The 17532-nt window shown below is 33.9% G+C and overlaps 1 protein-coding gene across 1 annotated transcript in view; it reads left to right on the forward strand.

Moving 5' to 3' along the window:
• Nucleotides 1–17532, forward strand: part of LOC474069 (multidrug resistance-associated protein 1-like) — a 93005-nt gene that overhangs the window by 24913 nt on the left and 50560 nt on the right. Inside the window, 8 exon segments of the mRNA XM_009442609.4 lie at nt 4634–4695; nt 4697–4877; nt 7277–7342; nt 9393–9536; nt 10866–11012; nt 13543–13627; nt 13726–13792; nt 14157–14283. Of these exon segments, the coding sequence (XP_009440884.4) occupies nt 4634–4695; nt 4697–4877; nt 7277–7342; nt 9393–9536; nt 10866–11012; nt 13543–13627; nt 13726–13792; nt 14157–14283 (879 nt within the window).

Genomic DNA, 17532 nt, shown 5'->3' on the forward strand with positions numbered 1-17532 from the left:
ATCAGGGGTGCAGGTATCAGGATGTGCTTTGTTCCTTATCCATCCACAATTACTAGTGTAAGTTTGGAATAAAGTTCCGGGAATATCATTTTTAGGTTTGCAAGAAAGAACATGGGCCTCCTTCCACTTGATGACTTTAAGATTCTGTGGATCTCAAAACTCAGATTCTGTTACCCCTTAGTTCACAGGTGTAAGCTCCATGAAAATTCTTGGAGACTAAAAAACAAAACATGACTCCAAAGAAATCATTATATCAAAAAGATACCTTCACTTGTTTGTTGATCACAGCACTATTCACAACAGCAAGGATATGAAATCAACCTAAGTGTCCATCAACAGATGATCAGATAAAGAAAATGTGCTGTATATGTCTGTGTACACACACACACATGCGCACACACACACACATACATATATATACACACACACACACACCATGGAATACTACTCAGTCATACAAAAGGAATGGAATCATGTCACATTTGCTAGATCACGGATAGAATTGGAGGCCATTATCTTAAGTGAAATAACTCAGAAACAGAAAGTCAGATACCACATGTTCTCATTTATAAGTGGAAGCTAAATAATGTGTACACATGGACGTACAGAGTGAAATAATAGATATTGGAGACTAGGATGGCTGGGAGGGTGGGTGATGGTAAGGGATGAGAAACACCATGACCCAATATAGCCATGTAACAAAACTGCATTTGTACCCCCAAATCTATAAATTAAAAATAAAAAAAAGAACTTTTTTTAAAAAGAAGCATCAATTAAACCTGGGTTTAATGTGGGCAGTCTGGGGGAATTCCTCCATTAAGCGTTGTCCAATAGAGTTTTTGTGATTTTTAAAAAAATGCTCTGTATTTGCACTGTACAGTATGGTAGGCACTAATCACATATGGCTGCTGAGCCCTTGAAATGTAGCTAGTACAACTAAAGAAGTCCATTTTTAATTTTAATTAATTTAAATTTTAATATAATAACCACATCTGGCTAGTGGCTACCATATTGGCTAGTATGGTGTCTACACTGTCTCCATTTGTAGTTTACAGGCGTTATCTTACTTTAATTATGGTAATTATAAAACGCAAAAAAAAATGGTAAAAATTTAGTTACATTCTTAAAGTAGAGATACTTAAGTATAGTCAGGAGAAGGAGAGACAGAATCCAAATCCTGCCCTTAGAGTCAGAAAGAGAATCCTGGCATATTTATTGGCACACAAGGGATTGAAGAATGCATTCTTATAAGTATTATGTGCTACCACCTTCAGCTTTACCATTTCTCATACTTCTGGTTGAAGATCATTGGGATGTGAATTTTTGGAGCCCTTGTGGCTCTACATTAACTGATGTGTATTACTTGCAGCTAGGATGGTCAGGAAAAGTGTCATGGTTAATATTCCATGATGTGGGTCATGGAATAATGGAAGGATACATTGCATGGGGTAAAGGCTCTGATGTTAGAATAACTTGGGAGAAAAAAAGTACAGAAATGCATACAAGGCCTGCTCAGAAAATGGTGAGTAGATTAAATTGGCTTGAGACAATGTTTCATGTCCAGAATGGTGGGGAGAGATAGTAAAGGCAGAAGGGATTGCTTAAAAAAAAAAAAAAAAAAAAAACTTGAAAGCTATATTTTTAAAATGTACCTGAATTCTATAGGAAATTGGGACCCAGCTGAGCCATAAGATGGATGATCAGGACAAAAGGATTAAAAACAGATGAGATGGGAAAGAAGGAGACCCTTAGAGCTAGTGCAATAATTGAAGAAATAAAGAAATGAAGAACTAGGGTCATGGCATGGAGTCTAGAAAGTAACAAATATATAAGAAGGAGAATGTGAAATTGCAAAACAAATTTCATGGTCAGTTCATAAAATGAAATATTAAGGACTGAACTAGTGATAATCAAGATTGTGGGGCTTGGAACTATATCTGGTTCATGTTGATTTTCTTAGAGCATAATTCAATTAGGGAAATGAATGAAGTTTTGAAAACAGATGAGCCACACAGCTTTATGTGTGTGTGTGAGTGTGTGGGTGTATTAAGATGTGTATGATATGAAAATACTGTAGAAAACAAATCTAAAACTTGGATAGAATTTTAAAGTAACAGCTTCTTAGAAAAGTGATTAGATAACAAATGACCTGGCTAATTTTCATTTTGATTGAAGAGTACTTAGAAGCTTCCAAACTTTTAACATTGTTTTAAATTTCCTTTCTTTTATTTATTTATTTACTTATTTTTATTTATTATTTATTTATTTATTTATTTATTTATTTATTTATTTATTTATTTATTTATTTTGAGACAGAGCCTCGCTCTGTCACCCAGGCTGGAGTGCAGCGGCGCGATCTCGGCTCACTGCAAGCTCCGCCTGGGATTACAGGCGTGAGTCACCGCGCCCGGCAGATTTCCTTTCTTTTCACCTGAATCACATTTTTCCTCCTGTAACAGACTAAAGTACTTCCTACCAGACAATTCTAGAAATGTTACACCATCCGCTGTAATTGGCACATATTACAGTATTCTTTCAAGTTGTTTCGTATAACAAAAAGGCAGCTTAGATTGTATAATTTAGCAATAAATGGTAACTAAATTGTCCTTCGTGGCTTGTGAATTTTGTCCCTTTCAGAAATGTAAAAGCTTATTTGGCAGAAAAAAATACTGAAGAAAAAAACCCCAAAATTTGAAAAAATTACCCTAGTGTTAGAAATGCCATACAAACAACCTTCAATTATATAATACCTTTCAGTATTTTTTCTAATAGTCTAAAAGCAATTGATTTTTTCTTTTATTATTGTAAAAAAAGTAACATGAAATCTATCATTTTAATACATTTTAAGCTTAAAAAGGATTTATTGCTAACTATAGGTGCAATATATTACAGCAGATCTCTAGAGCTTACTCGTCTTGGTTAACTAAAACTTTGTACCTGTTGAGTACTAACTTCCCGGTTTTCCCTTCCCCCCACCACCCTTGGAACCACCATTGCAGTGTTTGATTTTATGAAATTGACCATTTTAGATACCTCATGTAAGAGAACTCATCCAGTATTTATTTTTCTGTGTCTAGCTTATTTCACTTAGCATAACGTCTTAAGGTCCATCCATGTTGTCTCATATTTCAGAGTTGTCTTCTTTTTTAAGGCTGAATAGTCATTTATCCAAAGAAGACATATAAACAGCTAATGACATATACCTGGCTATATGTTCCTGGCTGTATGTTCCACTGTGGGCACAAACTACTATATTCCAGATGGACTTTTTCATTTTTTTTTTTTTAATTTATTGAATAGATAGATTTAGAGTGACTCCTGTATGTCATTTTCTCTTGCTATCCCCAACTCTCAGTCCTGTCCCTCTTTAAATCAATGCAGTGAAGATTCCATACACTTTTTGATATATAAATGAACCTTTGTCCAGTTTCCAGTACAAATACAAATCTCCCACTACTTTTACAGTTGTTTATGTATTTCACTGGGAATTTTAAGTGGAGGAATAATTAAATAAATAAATTTCTATCCACATCTTTTGTAAGAAGGTACCAATAATTATGCTTGGGGATATTGGATTCAGTATACATATATTAAGTAGCATGCACTTGTGGAAAGTGAGAATTGGGACTTGGAAGAAAAGATGTATTTGCATCTGCTCTATGACACCTTTTCACTACTTTCATCTCTAAGTTTCCATGGCCCTTATTAGCTGTTTTTACACTTTCAGCAAAACAGAGTATGTGTGTAGATTTACAGATAGATAGTAATCACCTTGATAAATAAAACTGTGTCCTTTTTTAATTGTCCACAATTTCAAGCATAAAACTATTCATCAATGTTTATTAGATATTCATTGATTCATTTGTGTACTTTGTATTGATAACATTTAGATGGTGTAGCATTATGGGGACAACACCAAATTGAGGAGAGCCTTAATATATCTAGAAGATATATATATATATATATATATATATATTGGTAATTAACAAGTTATTGAGGGTTCTTTTTTTTTCTTCAACTTTTATTTTAAGTTCCAGGGTGCATGTGCAGGATGTGCAGGTTTGTTACATAGGTAAACATGTGCCATGGTGGTTTGCTGCACAGATCAACCCATTACCTAGGTATTAAGCCCAGTGTCCTTTAGCTGTTCTTCCTGAGGCTCTCCCTCCCTCTGCCCCCACTCCCCTGACAGGTCCCAGTGTGTGTTGCTCCCCGATGTGTCCATGTGTTCTCATTGTTCAGCTCCCACTTACAAGTGAAAACGTGGTGTTTGGTTTTCTGTTCCTGCCTTAGTTTGCTAAGGATAATGGCTTCCAGTTCCATCCATGTCCCTGCAAAGGACATGATCTCTTTCCTTTTTATGGCTGCATAGTATGCCATAAATTCTTATTGTTTGGAAACCCAAATGTTACTCACTACCAATAAACATTATTCCAAAAGTATATACTTTAATCACTAATTATATTTCCTCACCTAAAAATCATGTCTCTTCATTTTATAATACCCCAATACATAAATAACCTTGTACATTTTCCTAATTATATTAAACATTGATATTAAAAGTTACCATTGCTTAACTATAAAGATGCCCCATAATCACAGAACTCTAAAATATTTGCTTCTCTCTTTATAGGCCCTACTTTTATCAAATGTTTCTCGATGAAAGTTTTCCACTGGGGAAATGATTAACTTGATGTCAGCAACTCATGGACTTGACAGCAAACCTCAATCTCCTCTGGTCTGCCCCTTTTCAAATCCTAATGGCCGTATATCTCCTTTGGCAAGAGCTGGGTCCAGCAGTGTTAGCAGGGGTGGCAGTCCTTGTGTTTGTTATACCAATAAATGCTTTAGCTGCAACTAAAATAAAAAAGTTAAAGGTAAGAAAATGACTGCCTCATGTTACATGTGTCAAACAGGAGCTGAGTTTTCTGACTTGAGTTAACAATCACCATCTCGCTAATTATATAGAGAGAGTTACAAATGGAAGTCATCCAATTTTATCATTTACTTATTCACTCAACCAGTATTGAACAAGCATGTATCTTATGTCAGCCAGTGTTCCAGGCACAGGAAGTACAGCAGTGAGGGGAAATGACAAGTCCAGCTCTCATGAGGGGTAGTGGAGGAGACAGGCATTAAGCAAGTAAATAAATAGAGAGAAAACATTTGTATATGAAGAAGATTTAGTAAAGATACAGTGATGAAGAGACAAAGGATGCCATTTTACATTTAGGATCAGGAAAGGCCTCAGGAAGGGAATGGTATATCAACAGGGTGAAGGAGTAATTCAAGTGGACATCTGAAGGAAAGACATACCAAGCAAAGGGAAGAGTATGCATGCAGCCTGGAGGTAGGGGTATGCTTGGTTGTTTGAAAAGTGAAGTACTGAAGCAAGCAGACAGGAAATGCTTCACTAAATTAATGTTGATATTCTTCCTTTATATTCAGTCATTCATCTTACCATCAATATATGTTTTGACATCCCGCCATGTGTTAGACAGTGTGCACTATGCTGTACTCTAAGAAATGGAGAAACCACAGAGTTCACTGCATTGAAGGAAATCACACTGCAGTGAGATAGATGCTTTCATATGTTAAATTAACAGAGGTGGATGTATTGCTTATGAAAACATTTTATAATTTTAAATGGACCAAAGATTAACAATATATATTGACATGGAAACGTGTCAATCATATTTTAAAGCAAAAAGGAGATTAAATATATGCATATATATCATGCATATGTGTAGCTATATCATTGATCCATTATTAAAATGTGAATATACCTATACATATGTGTGTAATGGAGAAGTAAATAGATGAAGATACATAGCTATAAATATATTTGCATAAGCATAGAAGTAATCTAGAGATAAAGCATCAGTCTTTAAAGAATAGTTACCTGTAAAGTAGAATTAGACAGAAGGAGGATAGATTTTTACTTCTTACTTTAATACCCCAAGTGACTAAAAATTGTATAGTATTTTATATTTTTCTTAATTTTTCAAATAAAAGATGACTGGTTTTTAAACATAAAAACTAGAAAATCGCATATATTTATGAAGTAAAGGTACTTAGCATGCTAGTGTTTAGAATAACAGATTTGTTTATAACAAATACTTTTAACTAGTTTTAAAAAATATATTCTGGATTTTAAAAACTGCTATTTAAAGGCACATTATTAAGAATGGAAGAATATTTTTTGAACCTTAATCTAGAGTCCTATAACCTTCAAAGATATTTCAATACTATATCCAAATATACTAAATAAAAAATATGACTTTAGGCCCGGCGCGGTGGCTCATGCCTGTAATCCCAGCACTTTGGGAGGCCGAGGCGGGCAGATGACCTAAGGTCGGGAGTTCGAGACTAACCTGACCAACATGGAGAAACCCCATCTCTACTAAAATATAAGATTAGCCAGGCGTGGTGGCACGTGGCTGTAATCTCAGCTACTCGGGAGGCTGAGGCAGGAGAATCACTTGAACCTGTAAGGCGGAGGTTGCAGTGAGCCGAGTTCATGCAATTGCACTCCAGCCTGGGCAACAAGAACAAAACTCCGTCTCAAAAAAAAAAAAAAAAAGAAAAAGAAAAAGAAAAAGAAAAGAAAATATGCCTTTAAATCACACACATAATACTAGTGGTATTAAATTGCACACAGAATATGACGCATTAGCTTGTAATGCATTCTTCATAAGATATACAAATACTGATGACATATAAAGTGCCAATGTTAATGGAGAAAACACAAGAAATGATACCCAAACAAGTATAAAATATTATGATAATTGTTAAATATTTGAATAAAAATACAATTGCATAACATTTATAAAAAGAGGAGGAAGGGTATTTGAAAATATACGTTTTAAATATTCTAATTCCCAAAGAACAAATAACATTTATAGAGAGGCTTATTTTTATTCTTGTGACACTTCTAAGTATGTATATAAACAGTTAATGGAGTTTTTAGAAATGTGTTCTATTTTAGTAGGATGTGGGTGTTATTTTATTATTCATTTTAAACAAATTATGTTTAAATAAATATATTTTCTACTATTCTACTGTTCGCCTGTTGGCTATGCTCAAGTTACCTATTTATAACTATCTTCCAACATTGTCAGTAGAATAATGTATAAATATTGTAAGATGCTTTTCTCCATTAAATCTTAAGTAAAAATAGAGAAAATAGACCATATTTTTAAAATAGCTGTGGACATATCAGTAAAAGTATTACCGATTTTGTCAAATATTCTTTTATCTCCTTTCCATTAAATAGGAAAGCCAAAGAAAGAACAAAGATAAACAGATAAAACTACTCAAAGAAATCCTACATGGAATTAAGGTAGTATGAAAGGGATATGCCTTGGATCTATTTTGAGTATAGTAATACAAATGAAGTTTGTAGTGTTCTCAGTATCTCAGAGTGATGATAGATAATAATTGTTGGCAGAAAATTTCAGATTTCAGATATTGTAGGAATTCTTATTACTAAAATAACATTTAAATGCAAAGCCAAATAAAATGCAGCCATTTCTTTTTGTTTCTCACACAAGTAAACACAAATATCCTAAAAGTCACAACATATTACTTATTTTAAGGTATTATGTTGAAAAGATGCGATGAAGCAGGCAAGAGTGGTAATAATACATCCATCAGTGTAAAGGCAGATTTATATAGTGGAAGTGATGAGGTGTCATTTAGGTTATTTTATGTGGGATACAAATGATCACATAAATGCTATTCTATAAATAGTATGTTGCAAATTATTTTTCTCTAGAAAAGCTGGGATAGTTTAAAAGTGAGAGCAGTCAGTATCCTTGGGGTCTGATAACAGGTGTTATAAAGCCTCTCTCTGACAATACTGATAATTGCTACCATTTATTAAATATTTTCTATGCATCAAATGCTGTGCTTATTACTTTATATGTGTTTCCTCATGGAATTCTTATAAACCTCAAGAAGAAGATTTCCCATTTGCATTTTATTAACTAGGAAACAAAGATACTGAGCAGTTAAGGGTCAGGTCTGAATTTACAGAACCAGTGAGAGTATATTAGAGTTCTCCACAGAAAGAGAATCAATAGATTTCATATAGAGAAATATAGATATAGAGAAATATGAAGAGAGATTTAAGAAACTGGCTCATCTGATTGTGGGGGCAGGCAAGTGTAATATCTGTAGAACAGGTGGGTAAATGGAAAATTCTAGCAAAAGTTGATGCTGCAATCTTGAATCCGAAGGCAATCTGGAAGCAGAATTCCTTCCCCACTGAGGAACCTCAGCCTTTTCTCTTAAGGCTGTCAACTGATTTGATAAGGCCCACTCATATAACAGAGGGTAATCTGTCTAACTCAGAGTTTAACTGATTGAAAATCTAACAGCATCTAAGAAATACCTTCACAGAAACATCTAGACTCCTGTTTGAACAAACAACTGGGCCCCATAGCCAGTCAAGCAGTCACATAAAATTAAGCATTGTGGCCGGGCGCAGTGGCTCATGCTTGTAATCCCAGCACTTGGGGAGACCAAGGCATGTAGATCACCTGAGGTCAGGAGTTCGAGACCAGCCTGGGCAACATGGAGAAACCCCGTCTCTACTAAAAATACAAAAATAGCTGGGCATGGTGGCTCATGCCTGTAATCCCAGCTACTTGGGAGGCTGAGGTAGGAGAATCGCTTGAACCAGGGAGGTGGAGGTTGCAGTGAGCTGAGATCACGCCATTGCACTCCAGCCTGGGCAACAAGAGCAAAACTCCACCTCAAAAATAAAATAAAATAAAATAAAATAAGCATCGCATAGAGCTGGAATTTGAATGTAAGTCAATTCACTCTAAAGTGTTTGCAATAAGCCAGTGTAAGATCCTATTTCCCCAAATTTTCTGTCTCAGAAAATAGTTTACAATCTCAAAACACTAATCAGCTTTCAGAGAATGGCTTGAAGTACCAAAACATCTGTCGTAAAGAAACTAGAAAGGCAGGGAGAAGAGTTTAGCTATAAAGAAAAAGGTAATAGGCAGAAGTGAGAGTTGGGTCAGCAGGAAGAGTGACAGAACTGAGCTAGACAGAAACTGTCTATGGAGTTCTATGGAGTTCGTGCCTTACAGCTGGGATGTTGCCAGAGTCTGGCTCAGAAATAAGCTATTGGGGGTGGTGGAGACATAAGGCTGGGGAATGGTCATTCCCTCCTTCTGCTCTGCTCCCACCCCCAAAATACCGCAATTTAAGAAAATATTCTGATTCAGTCAAAGTGGAAGCAATTTAGTTTTCTTTATGGTTGTACCATCATTTTTTATCTTCACGATTGTGTGTGTGTGTGTTATTTGTTTGTATGTGTCCATTTTTTTCTTCTATGATATAGATTGTCAGATCATTATCGTGTGACTCATTTACAGATCCTCAAACTTTATGCATGGGAACCCTCCTATAAAAATAAGATTATCAAAATTCGAGATCAGGAATTGGAATTTCAAAAATCAGCTAGGTATCTTACTGTATTTTCCATGTTGACATTAACCTGCATTCCATTCTTGCTGAGTGTATGTCATATTTCCTGTTTTGATTTTCAAATCTGATTTACAGATTTACCTCCAAATTACTTCGAATTAAGATGTATAAAGTTAAATATTATGTATCTGAATTAAAATTGTCAAGAAATACATTCATTAATTTATGTGGATTAGAGAACAAAAGTGACAAGGAAAGAGAAAATACTGTATGTGTTTTCATTGGTCTGTATTTTTTAAACACAATAAGATTTACTTCTCTGTAAATTTCTCAGAGATTTTTCATATATGCCTATATCTCTTAAAAATATCATCTACATTTCAGAGTTTCATTCCAGTTTTAAAGCTTGATATGTATGACTGATTCCTTTTAAGCAGACTCAAAGGGCATATTATATGGAGATGAGAAGAGAAGCAACATTTATTGAGTTGTTACTGAATGTCAGGGAAGTTACATACATTGCCTTATTTCAATCTCACAATAATAAGGCATTATTTTTCTCATTTCACAAGATGAAATGGAAGTCCAGAGCAGTTGGAAACATCCTCAAAGTTATAAAATTAGTATTTAGAGGCGAATTGACATGAAGCGACATTATTCTCTTTCTATTACACCATAAACATTGGGAATCCCATGCTATTTTAACTAGAATATAAATTGCCTTGGGATATGAAGCCATGGGCAAAAGCCAAAGGAAAAGCAAGCCACATATAACCGGAGCATCAGTTTTAATCAAAGTTGCCACTCTATGTTGATAATTAATTTTTTGTATGTCAGCAAACGTGAGTATTATGGAAGTGAATGCAATATTTACATTTGGAATACATTGGTAAGACCATTCAAGATGTATTTGCTTAAGCCAGTACTATATACATGATAGTAAGTCCATTCTCATGCATGAATGAATTTTTCCTGCCTTTTCTAGATGAAACTTACAAGAACGCATATAAATTTTAGCCATGATTTATTCATATCTTCCTCAGTTAATCTTATGACACAAAGAAAGAATAATTATTATATATGTCAGAATGTATGCAACTGGAATATAAGTTTACATAAAACTTCTGAATTTAAAGAAATGATGAACTGGTTTACAATGTAAATGGGAATAATAACTGTGGTAAGAATATAACATGTCTTACAAGAAAAGTGCTGGACCACATGGTCTCAAGGATGTCATTGTCCAAGATACATGAGTTTATGACCCTTACTAAAATATATTTTATGTTCTTCAGCAAGAGTACTAAATTTCAGGAAACAAACACAATTATTTAGATTTTATTTTCTAATTTTGGGGACTGTAACTAATAATGTTGTTATCAGTAGAAATTTGAAGAAAATAACACATCTCTATTTTTTAGGTGTCCCTGGCAACCTTGTGTGTCTATTTCTTACTGGATGAAGGAAACATTTTAACAGCCACTAAAGTGTTCACATCGATGTCTTTGTTTAATATTTTAAGGATTCCTCTGTTTGAGTTACCAACCGTGATCTCAGCTGTGGTCCAGGTACATGCAGAATACCTTAAACTAGGAATTATTCCTTTACTGGAGTCTATGGTTTGTGACATTTTATTTCTTTGTCTTTTTAATTTTATTTTATTTCACTTTATGTAGTTGTTTAACACTGCATTCAAAATTAGTTTTCCTGAATTAATGAATACTAGAGAACATTATAGAATAAAAAGAATCTTGTCTTCCTTGCTTGTGCTTTTTTTCCATCAAAGTGACTTTTAAATATTTCAATATGTTATTTTGTTTTCTTGTTAAGTGTTAGATTCTCTACTTAGCATTTTTAAAGCTGGTGTTAGCCACTGTGCCATCACAGGATTCATTTCCTGTTTCCAACGGAAAAGTTATAATTAGGTGCTTTGTATGAAACTAGATCGAATGTTTTCCCAGGGTTCAGCAGTATTTCATCTATACTGAATGAATAAGCAGGGAGAAAAGCACATTGATAATATCAGTCAGCCAACAAGCCAAGTGTGAGATGTCTGGGTCAGCCTGCTCTTAGTTGTAATCTCCAGTTCCTGGAGGCTGTTTAGATGCTAGATACAATGAGTAGATGGATGCTAAAGCCACAAGAAACCCAGACAAGTTCCTTGATCCTTTTGCCCTGAGATTTATGGTTACATTTTTTGGATGTCAGGTTTGGCCATCCTCCATTCAATTATTTTCCTCAAGTCTGAATTCATAAACAAAGTGAATATTTGCTTCTTGGAATCATCCTTTAATCTAAGAACTTCGCTCTTTAAAAAAATATTATTTGAATAAGGAGTAACATAATTGAATAGTAAAAACCAATGTAGCTATTTTTGTTACATCTTTTTCATGTTATTTTTCTTAAAATAACCAACAGAGGGCATAGAAGAGCCGCTGATGTGATGCTTTTAGCATTTGATTTCATAGCACGCTTCTCATAAAGAAAATGTCAGTTCTTAGAGTAACAGTTTGGTTCTAGTTTTGAAATTAGAATCTAGCTAAAGGTCCGATATCAAAGCCTTTTCCAATTGCTAGCAGTACTCTGCTACCTTCATTTAAGGAGACCATTTTTCCAAAATGGAAAAAAAAGAAAAAGCTAACTGTATGTTCTGACTTGACACACTTGGTAAACAAAACTACAGCCCAATTACATCTTATGTGTTAACGATACAAGTCCCCTAGCACAAAGTAAATAAAAATGTACTAGAAATTGTATGTAAGTCAGTTTTCAGAAAACAATGTAATTTTATTTATCCTAATGTAGCTAAACATTTTATAGCTATTTTACTATATTACTATTTCCTATTTTACTATAATTGAATGTTATTATTATCAACATTATAGTTTTGTTTATCATCAGTAGCAGAATTCACTCACCAATCTTAAAGTTGCTTTTAAAGCCTTATTTTTCTGTATCACAAGAAAATATCACCCTACACCTGTTAGGATGGCTATTATCAAAAAGTCAAAGAATAACAAATGTTGGCAAGGATGTCAAGAGAAGGGAACCCTTGTGTACTGTTGGTGGGAACATCAATTGGTACACCCGTTATGGAAAACAGTATGGAAGTTCCTCAAAAAATTCAAAATAGAACTACCATATGAGATAGAAATCCCACTTATGGGAAAATATCCAAGGGAAATAAAATTACTATGTTGAAGCGATATATGCACTCCCATGTTCATTACAGCATTATCAGGAGCCAAGATATAGAAACAACCTAAGTGGCCATTGGCAAAAAAAATTGATAAAGAAAATATACAAACAATATAATATTATTCAACATGGCAGAATATTATACTAAGTGAAATAAACTAGGCACAAAGAGACAAATACTCTATTATCTCACTTATATGCGAAATCTAAAAAAGTCTAACTTACGGAAGCAGAGTGAAGAAAAGTGCTTATTAAGTCTCAAGGGTGACATTGGGGTGGGGTGAGGTGAATGAGTTGTTGATCAAAGATTACAAACTTCCAGTTATAAGATGAATATGTTCTGGAGACCTAATGTACAGCATGGTGACTATGGTTAATGATAGTGTATTGTATACTTGAAAATTGCTAAGAGAGTAGATGTTAGGTATTCATATACACAGGAAAATAAAGGTGTCTACGGGAGGTGATACATAATCTAATTAGCTTGATTGTGGTCATCATTTCAAAATGTGCATGTATATAAAAAAAGTTGTATACCTTAAATATGTATAATTTGTCTCAATTATACCTCAAAGAAGTTGGGAAAAAAATCAATCTTTCTATAATAATTAAGAGTTATTATGGCTTTTCTAGAATAATAAATAGGATTTTCATTTCTTTTTCTCATAACTTTCTGCATAGATGACATTAGCTTTGATCTTTGATTCTTGAAACTGCCCTTTGTCTTTAGAAATGAATGTATTTGTAACATTAAATCAATTCAAACTATGCTTGCTATATTTATCTCAATATCTTTAATTTGCGTAAAAATTCTACTTAGCCTGTAAAACATAGTAAACATTTTTTAGTTTAAATTCTACTTGAACCCAAGATAAATTCCATCTGTGCTTATTTTGATAGACAAAGATATCCCTGGGCCGTTTGGAAGACTTTCTCAACACTGAGGAGCTTCTTCCTCAAAGTATTGAAACAAACTATGCAGGAGGTCAGCACTTCCTCTTTTCATTCATTACTTATTTGACTTCTGGGTTGAAGGTAATTGGTTCTAAAATGCATCATTGTATATTTTTTTTTCTTCCTTAGATCATGCTATTGGATTTACAGATGCTTCTTTCTCCTGGGATAAAACAGGAATGCCAGTTCTAAAAGAGTAAGTCGTGGTTTGGAGAATTTTTTTTAATGTTAATATTGGGTTCTAAAATGCTCCATATTTTTATTTCTTGGAGGTTTTTAATAAGATTAATATACTGAAATTAATAAGACTTTTAACCTCTCATTTTACCTTTCATTTTCATGGTGATTTTGCTGTCCTTTTTTCTATTATTTCTTCTTTCTGCAGCACTTTATTGTTCATTTGTTTGCATTTTGGAAGGGTAGGTGTTTGTAGAAAAAGGTGAAAAGCAACAATTTCAGGGATGATGCTAAGTGCTGCATACAGTGACTTATCTAGGAATATATTTTAAAAACAATCATAGGAAGAATTTCCTATGTTGTCTCCCTTTCTTCTCATGCAGCTTGAAAGTAAAGATTCCAGAAGGAGCTTTAGTGGCTGTTGTAGGGCAAGTTGGGTCTGGAAAATCATCCGTGCTTTCTGCCATTCTAGGGGAAATGGAGAAACTTACCGGAGTAGTTCAAAGAAAGGTAAAATAAAAAATACATTCTTTCAACATCTCCTAATGTAACAAGCTATAGCCAACTTGTCATTAGTGTCAATAAGAATTTATCAGGTTGAATTGAAGATGCAAGCATTTAATGGGCATTTCTAGTTTATAACAAACATTTCAATTTCCATAGAAATTGATGAATGATGGGTAGATTAATGACAGAATTCTGTTCTCCAAATACTTCAGCAAATCATTTATAAATGCTTATGGTAATTGTTTGATGATATTAACTGAATTGCAACCAATTATAGAGAAACAAATGTGATTTATATTGTAATTTGATTAGGTTTCTATGTATTATTCAGCAAGGTTCCCTAAGTAATTACAGCCATTTCATTTCTAAGAAGTCTTGCAGCCAATCTCGGGTAGGATCTTTGACCAAAAAGAAACTTCAGAAAAATAAAGTTATTAATAACTTACATTTAAGATTCAGCATTAGGACCATGAAGAGGTCTACTCTTGACTAATTGTTCTATTCTTAAAGGTCAATAAGAATAAGAATTGAACAAGTTCTTAATCAGCTTTCTCTTTTTGAAACAGTAGACTACCCAATGAGTTTTTCCTTACATGTAATCAGCTCTTAGGTAAAATACTAAGTAGCCCAATCTTTTCTTCTTACCTGTGACAAGATGAATAAGCTCTGTGTATCCTGAGATCAGTATCTCTCCACTCTCTTATTTTTTCTTTCCTCTCTGGGAAAAATCAACTCTAACTCCTTTTATTTTTCCTCATATATTTCTTTATACTCTTATATCTTTCCTGATTCCAGTCCTTTGGTAACTAATTTTTTGTTATTCTCTTTTATCTCGGCATGACTGTTACCTAGTCTAGGGCCAAATATGATTCCTATGACTTTTTCTAATAAGGTTGCACTTAAAGAACACCACTATTTTTAAGCCTTAAATATACTATCTTTGTAGCACTATGCTGTTTGTAGCAATTGCAATTAGCCATTTCTCTGCAGTTCAAGATAGCTGTACCTTTTACTTGGGTGTACATTACAAACATAATGAGTGTCATATTAATTTTATTTTTATTTAGTTTTTCAGCTATTTTCACTAAGCAATTACTGAGCCCATGCTATGTACCTAGCACTTTCTGCCAGAGAAGTAAACGTGAATAAGATATGTCCCTCTTCTTTCAAAGGTCATAGTCTAGTGAGGGAAATGCAATAATCAATTATAAAAAGGTCTAAATCAGATATAAAAAATGAATTAAAGCAAAAAAAGAACAAATTCTGCTTCGAAGAGTTCGAAAAAGAATCTGAGAGGAGACCAGTCGCCCTTTATTTGATCTTGAAAAATAATTAGAAATTGATAAAGATAAAAATAATGTCAGTTCTAGATTTCACCTAATTCATTAATAATAGTAATAAGCTGAAAAGGCTGGGGTGAGAATTGCATAGGATAATGTGCAAAGACCTAGCCTAGCTCTTCTCTATGAATATGCATGATGATCATCATCTTTATTACGATTGTTGAGGCTCTCATAATAAGATTTAAAGATTATTTCTGATATCTTTGAATGTTTTTAATTAAGAAGGTGCTCCTAGTGATGAAAGAAACTGTAATAATGCCATTATTAGTGATAAAACAGAGAGTATATTCTTTGTTTATATTAAATTACAGATGCCCAAGTAAAAAGATATTATCTGTTTTGATAACTGGTCATTGGCCTTCAGGAAGATTTTGGCCTGGATCAATGGCAGGATTTGAAGTATCACACTCTGAATTATTTCCCCAAATATTTTTTATTCAGAATTTGTATCATCTTGATTATCTCTATTTAAGTAAAATTAACATTATAGCAGCATTTTCAAAGTGCTTTTGTGTGCACTTTCTATTTTTCGGTTTTTCAGATGATTACTTTTTTGAGGCATATTTTAATCCACAATGTTCAAACTCTAAGACTGCCTATTATCGCTAAACTTTCTCTGTAGATTCCCTACTCTTCTCAGTATCAAAAGCTCACACCAGGCACCGTTCATGAAAAGTATTCAGTATTCAGTGTTCTGTGGTAGAAACATCAGCGATATGGAGACCATTTTTGAATTCACAAAACTTCTATTATAGTTTCATTATTAAGAATGAAACAAAATGTTTTCATTTGTATGTGAAAGGAAATAATAAAAAAGAACATTTACATCTCTATGAAAATTGATCAACTCTTTTTCAACTGTTTTAATACCAATAAAAGGCCATACCTCTTAATGTAGTATTTAGTTTCTGTTTTCTCATGTTCTTCAATCTCTTCTCCTTTGTTTTTTATCCTCTGCACTGCTCAACTTGCTTAATACATAGCAAATATTGAAAATATCTATCAGTCACGTGCTGACTTAATATGCAATTCAAAGCAAAGTTTAGATTATTCACTTCACAAGGCAATTTGAGAACAATTCCTTTTGTGTTCAAGATCAGGTCAGATCAGAATTATATTGTTTTTGATCAAAAGCCACTCTGTGCCTTACATACTCAACAAAGAAGAATTCTAAGTTAATCTTTCACCTTTAAAGTAGTAGGTAGAAATCAAAAGGCTAATAATGGCTGCACATGTGTGTATATCAGAAAGTACTTTAAGTGTCTGGTATTGTTAGAGTGTGGAGTACTTAAAATACTAAATCAATGTTTGGATTGAGTCCATGGGGCAGATTGAAAGGTAGGCCACTAGTGCAAATACTGTGGGTTCTTTTTCTAGAAAAGAAGGGTTAGTTGAGAAGATATTTTATGCAGCAGACTGTCATATATTTAAAAATCATTTCAAGGTATAAAATCATAAAAAATAAATTTGGGATCAGTGGTTAATGTATAACACACGGAGATTTGCCACCCAGATCCTCCTATTAGTTAAGACTCCTACAAGTCCCAGCTGTGGGAGTATGAACAGGAAGTCATCTCCTTCAAGGTTGGCCTGGACTTCAGATAGTGGCCTGTCCCAGGGTCCCACTTTTGCTCAGCCTGACTTGGGACAGCTCTGATGACCAATTCTCTTCCATGGCACTCTGGAGGATTGGCCAAAGCTTTCTTGGTTCTGTGTCACATCTGCATCTGTGGCTTCTCCCTCTGCCTAATCTTCCCTCTTCCTTTCCTTCCACAGGGGTTGATCCCAAATAAACAACTTGAGCCCCAAAATCTGATTCAGTGTTATAGACTGAATTGTGTTCCCCAAAATTCATATGTTGAAGTTCTAATTCCCAGTACCTCAGAATGTGACTGTATTTGGACACAAG

The sequence above is a fragment of the Pan troglodytes genome, chromosome 22, assembly GCF_028858775.2.
Source record: "Pan troglodytes isolate AG18354 chromosome 22, NHGRI_mPanTro3-v2.0_pri, whole genome shotgun sequence".
Lineage (NCBI taxonomy): Eukaryota > Metazoa > Chordata > Mammalia > Primates > Hominidae > Pan > Pan troglodytes.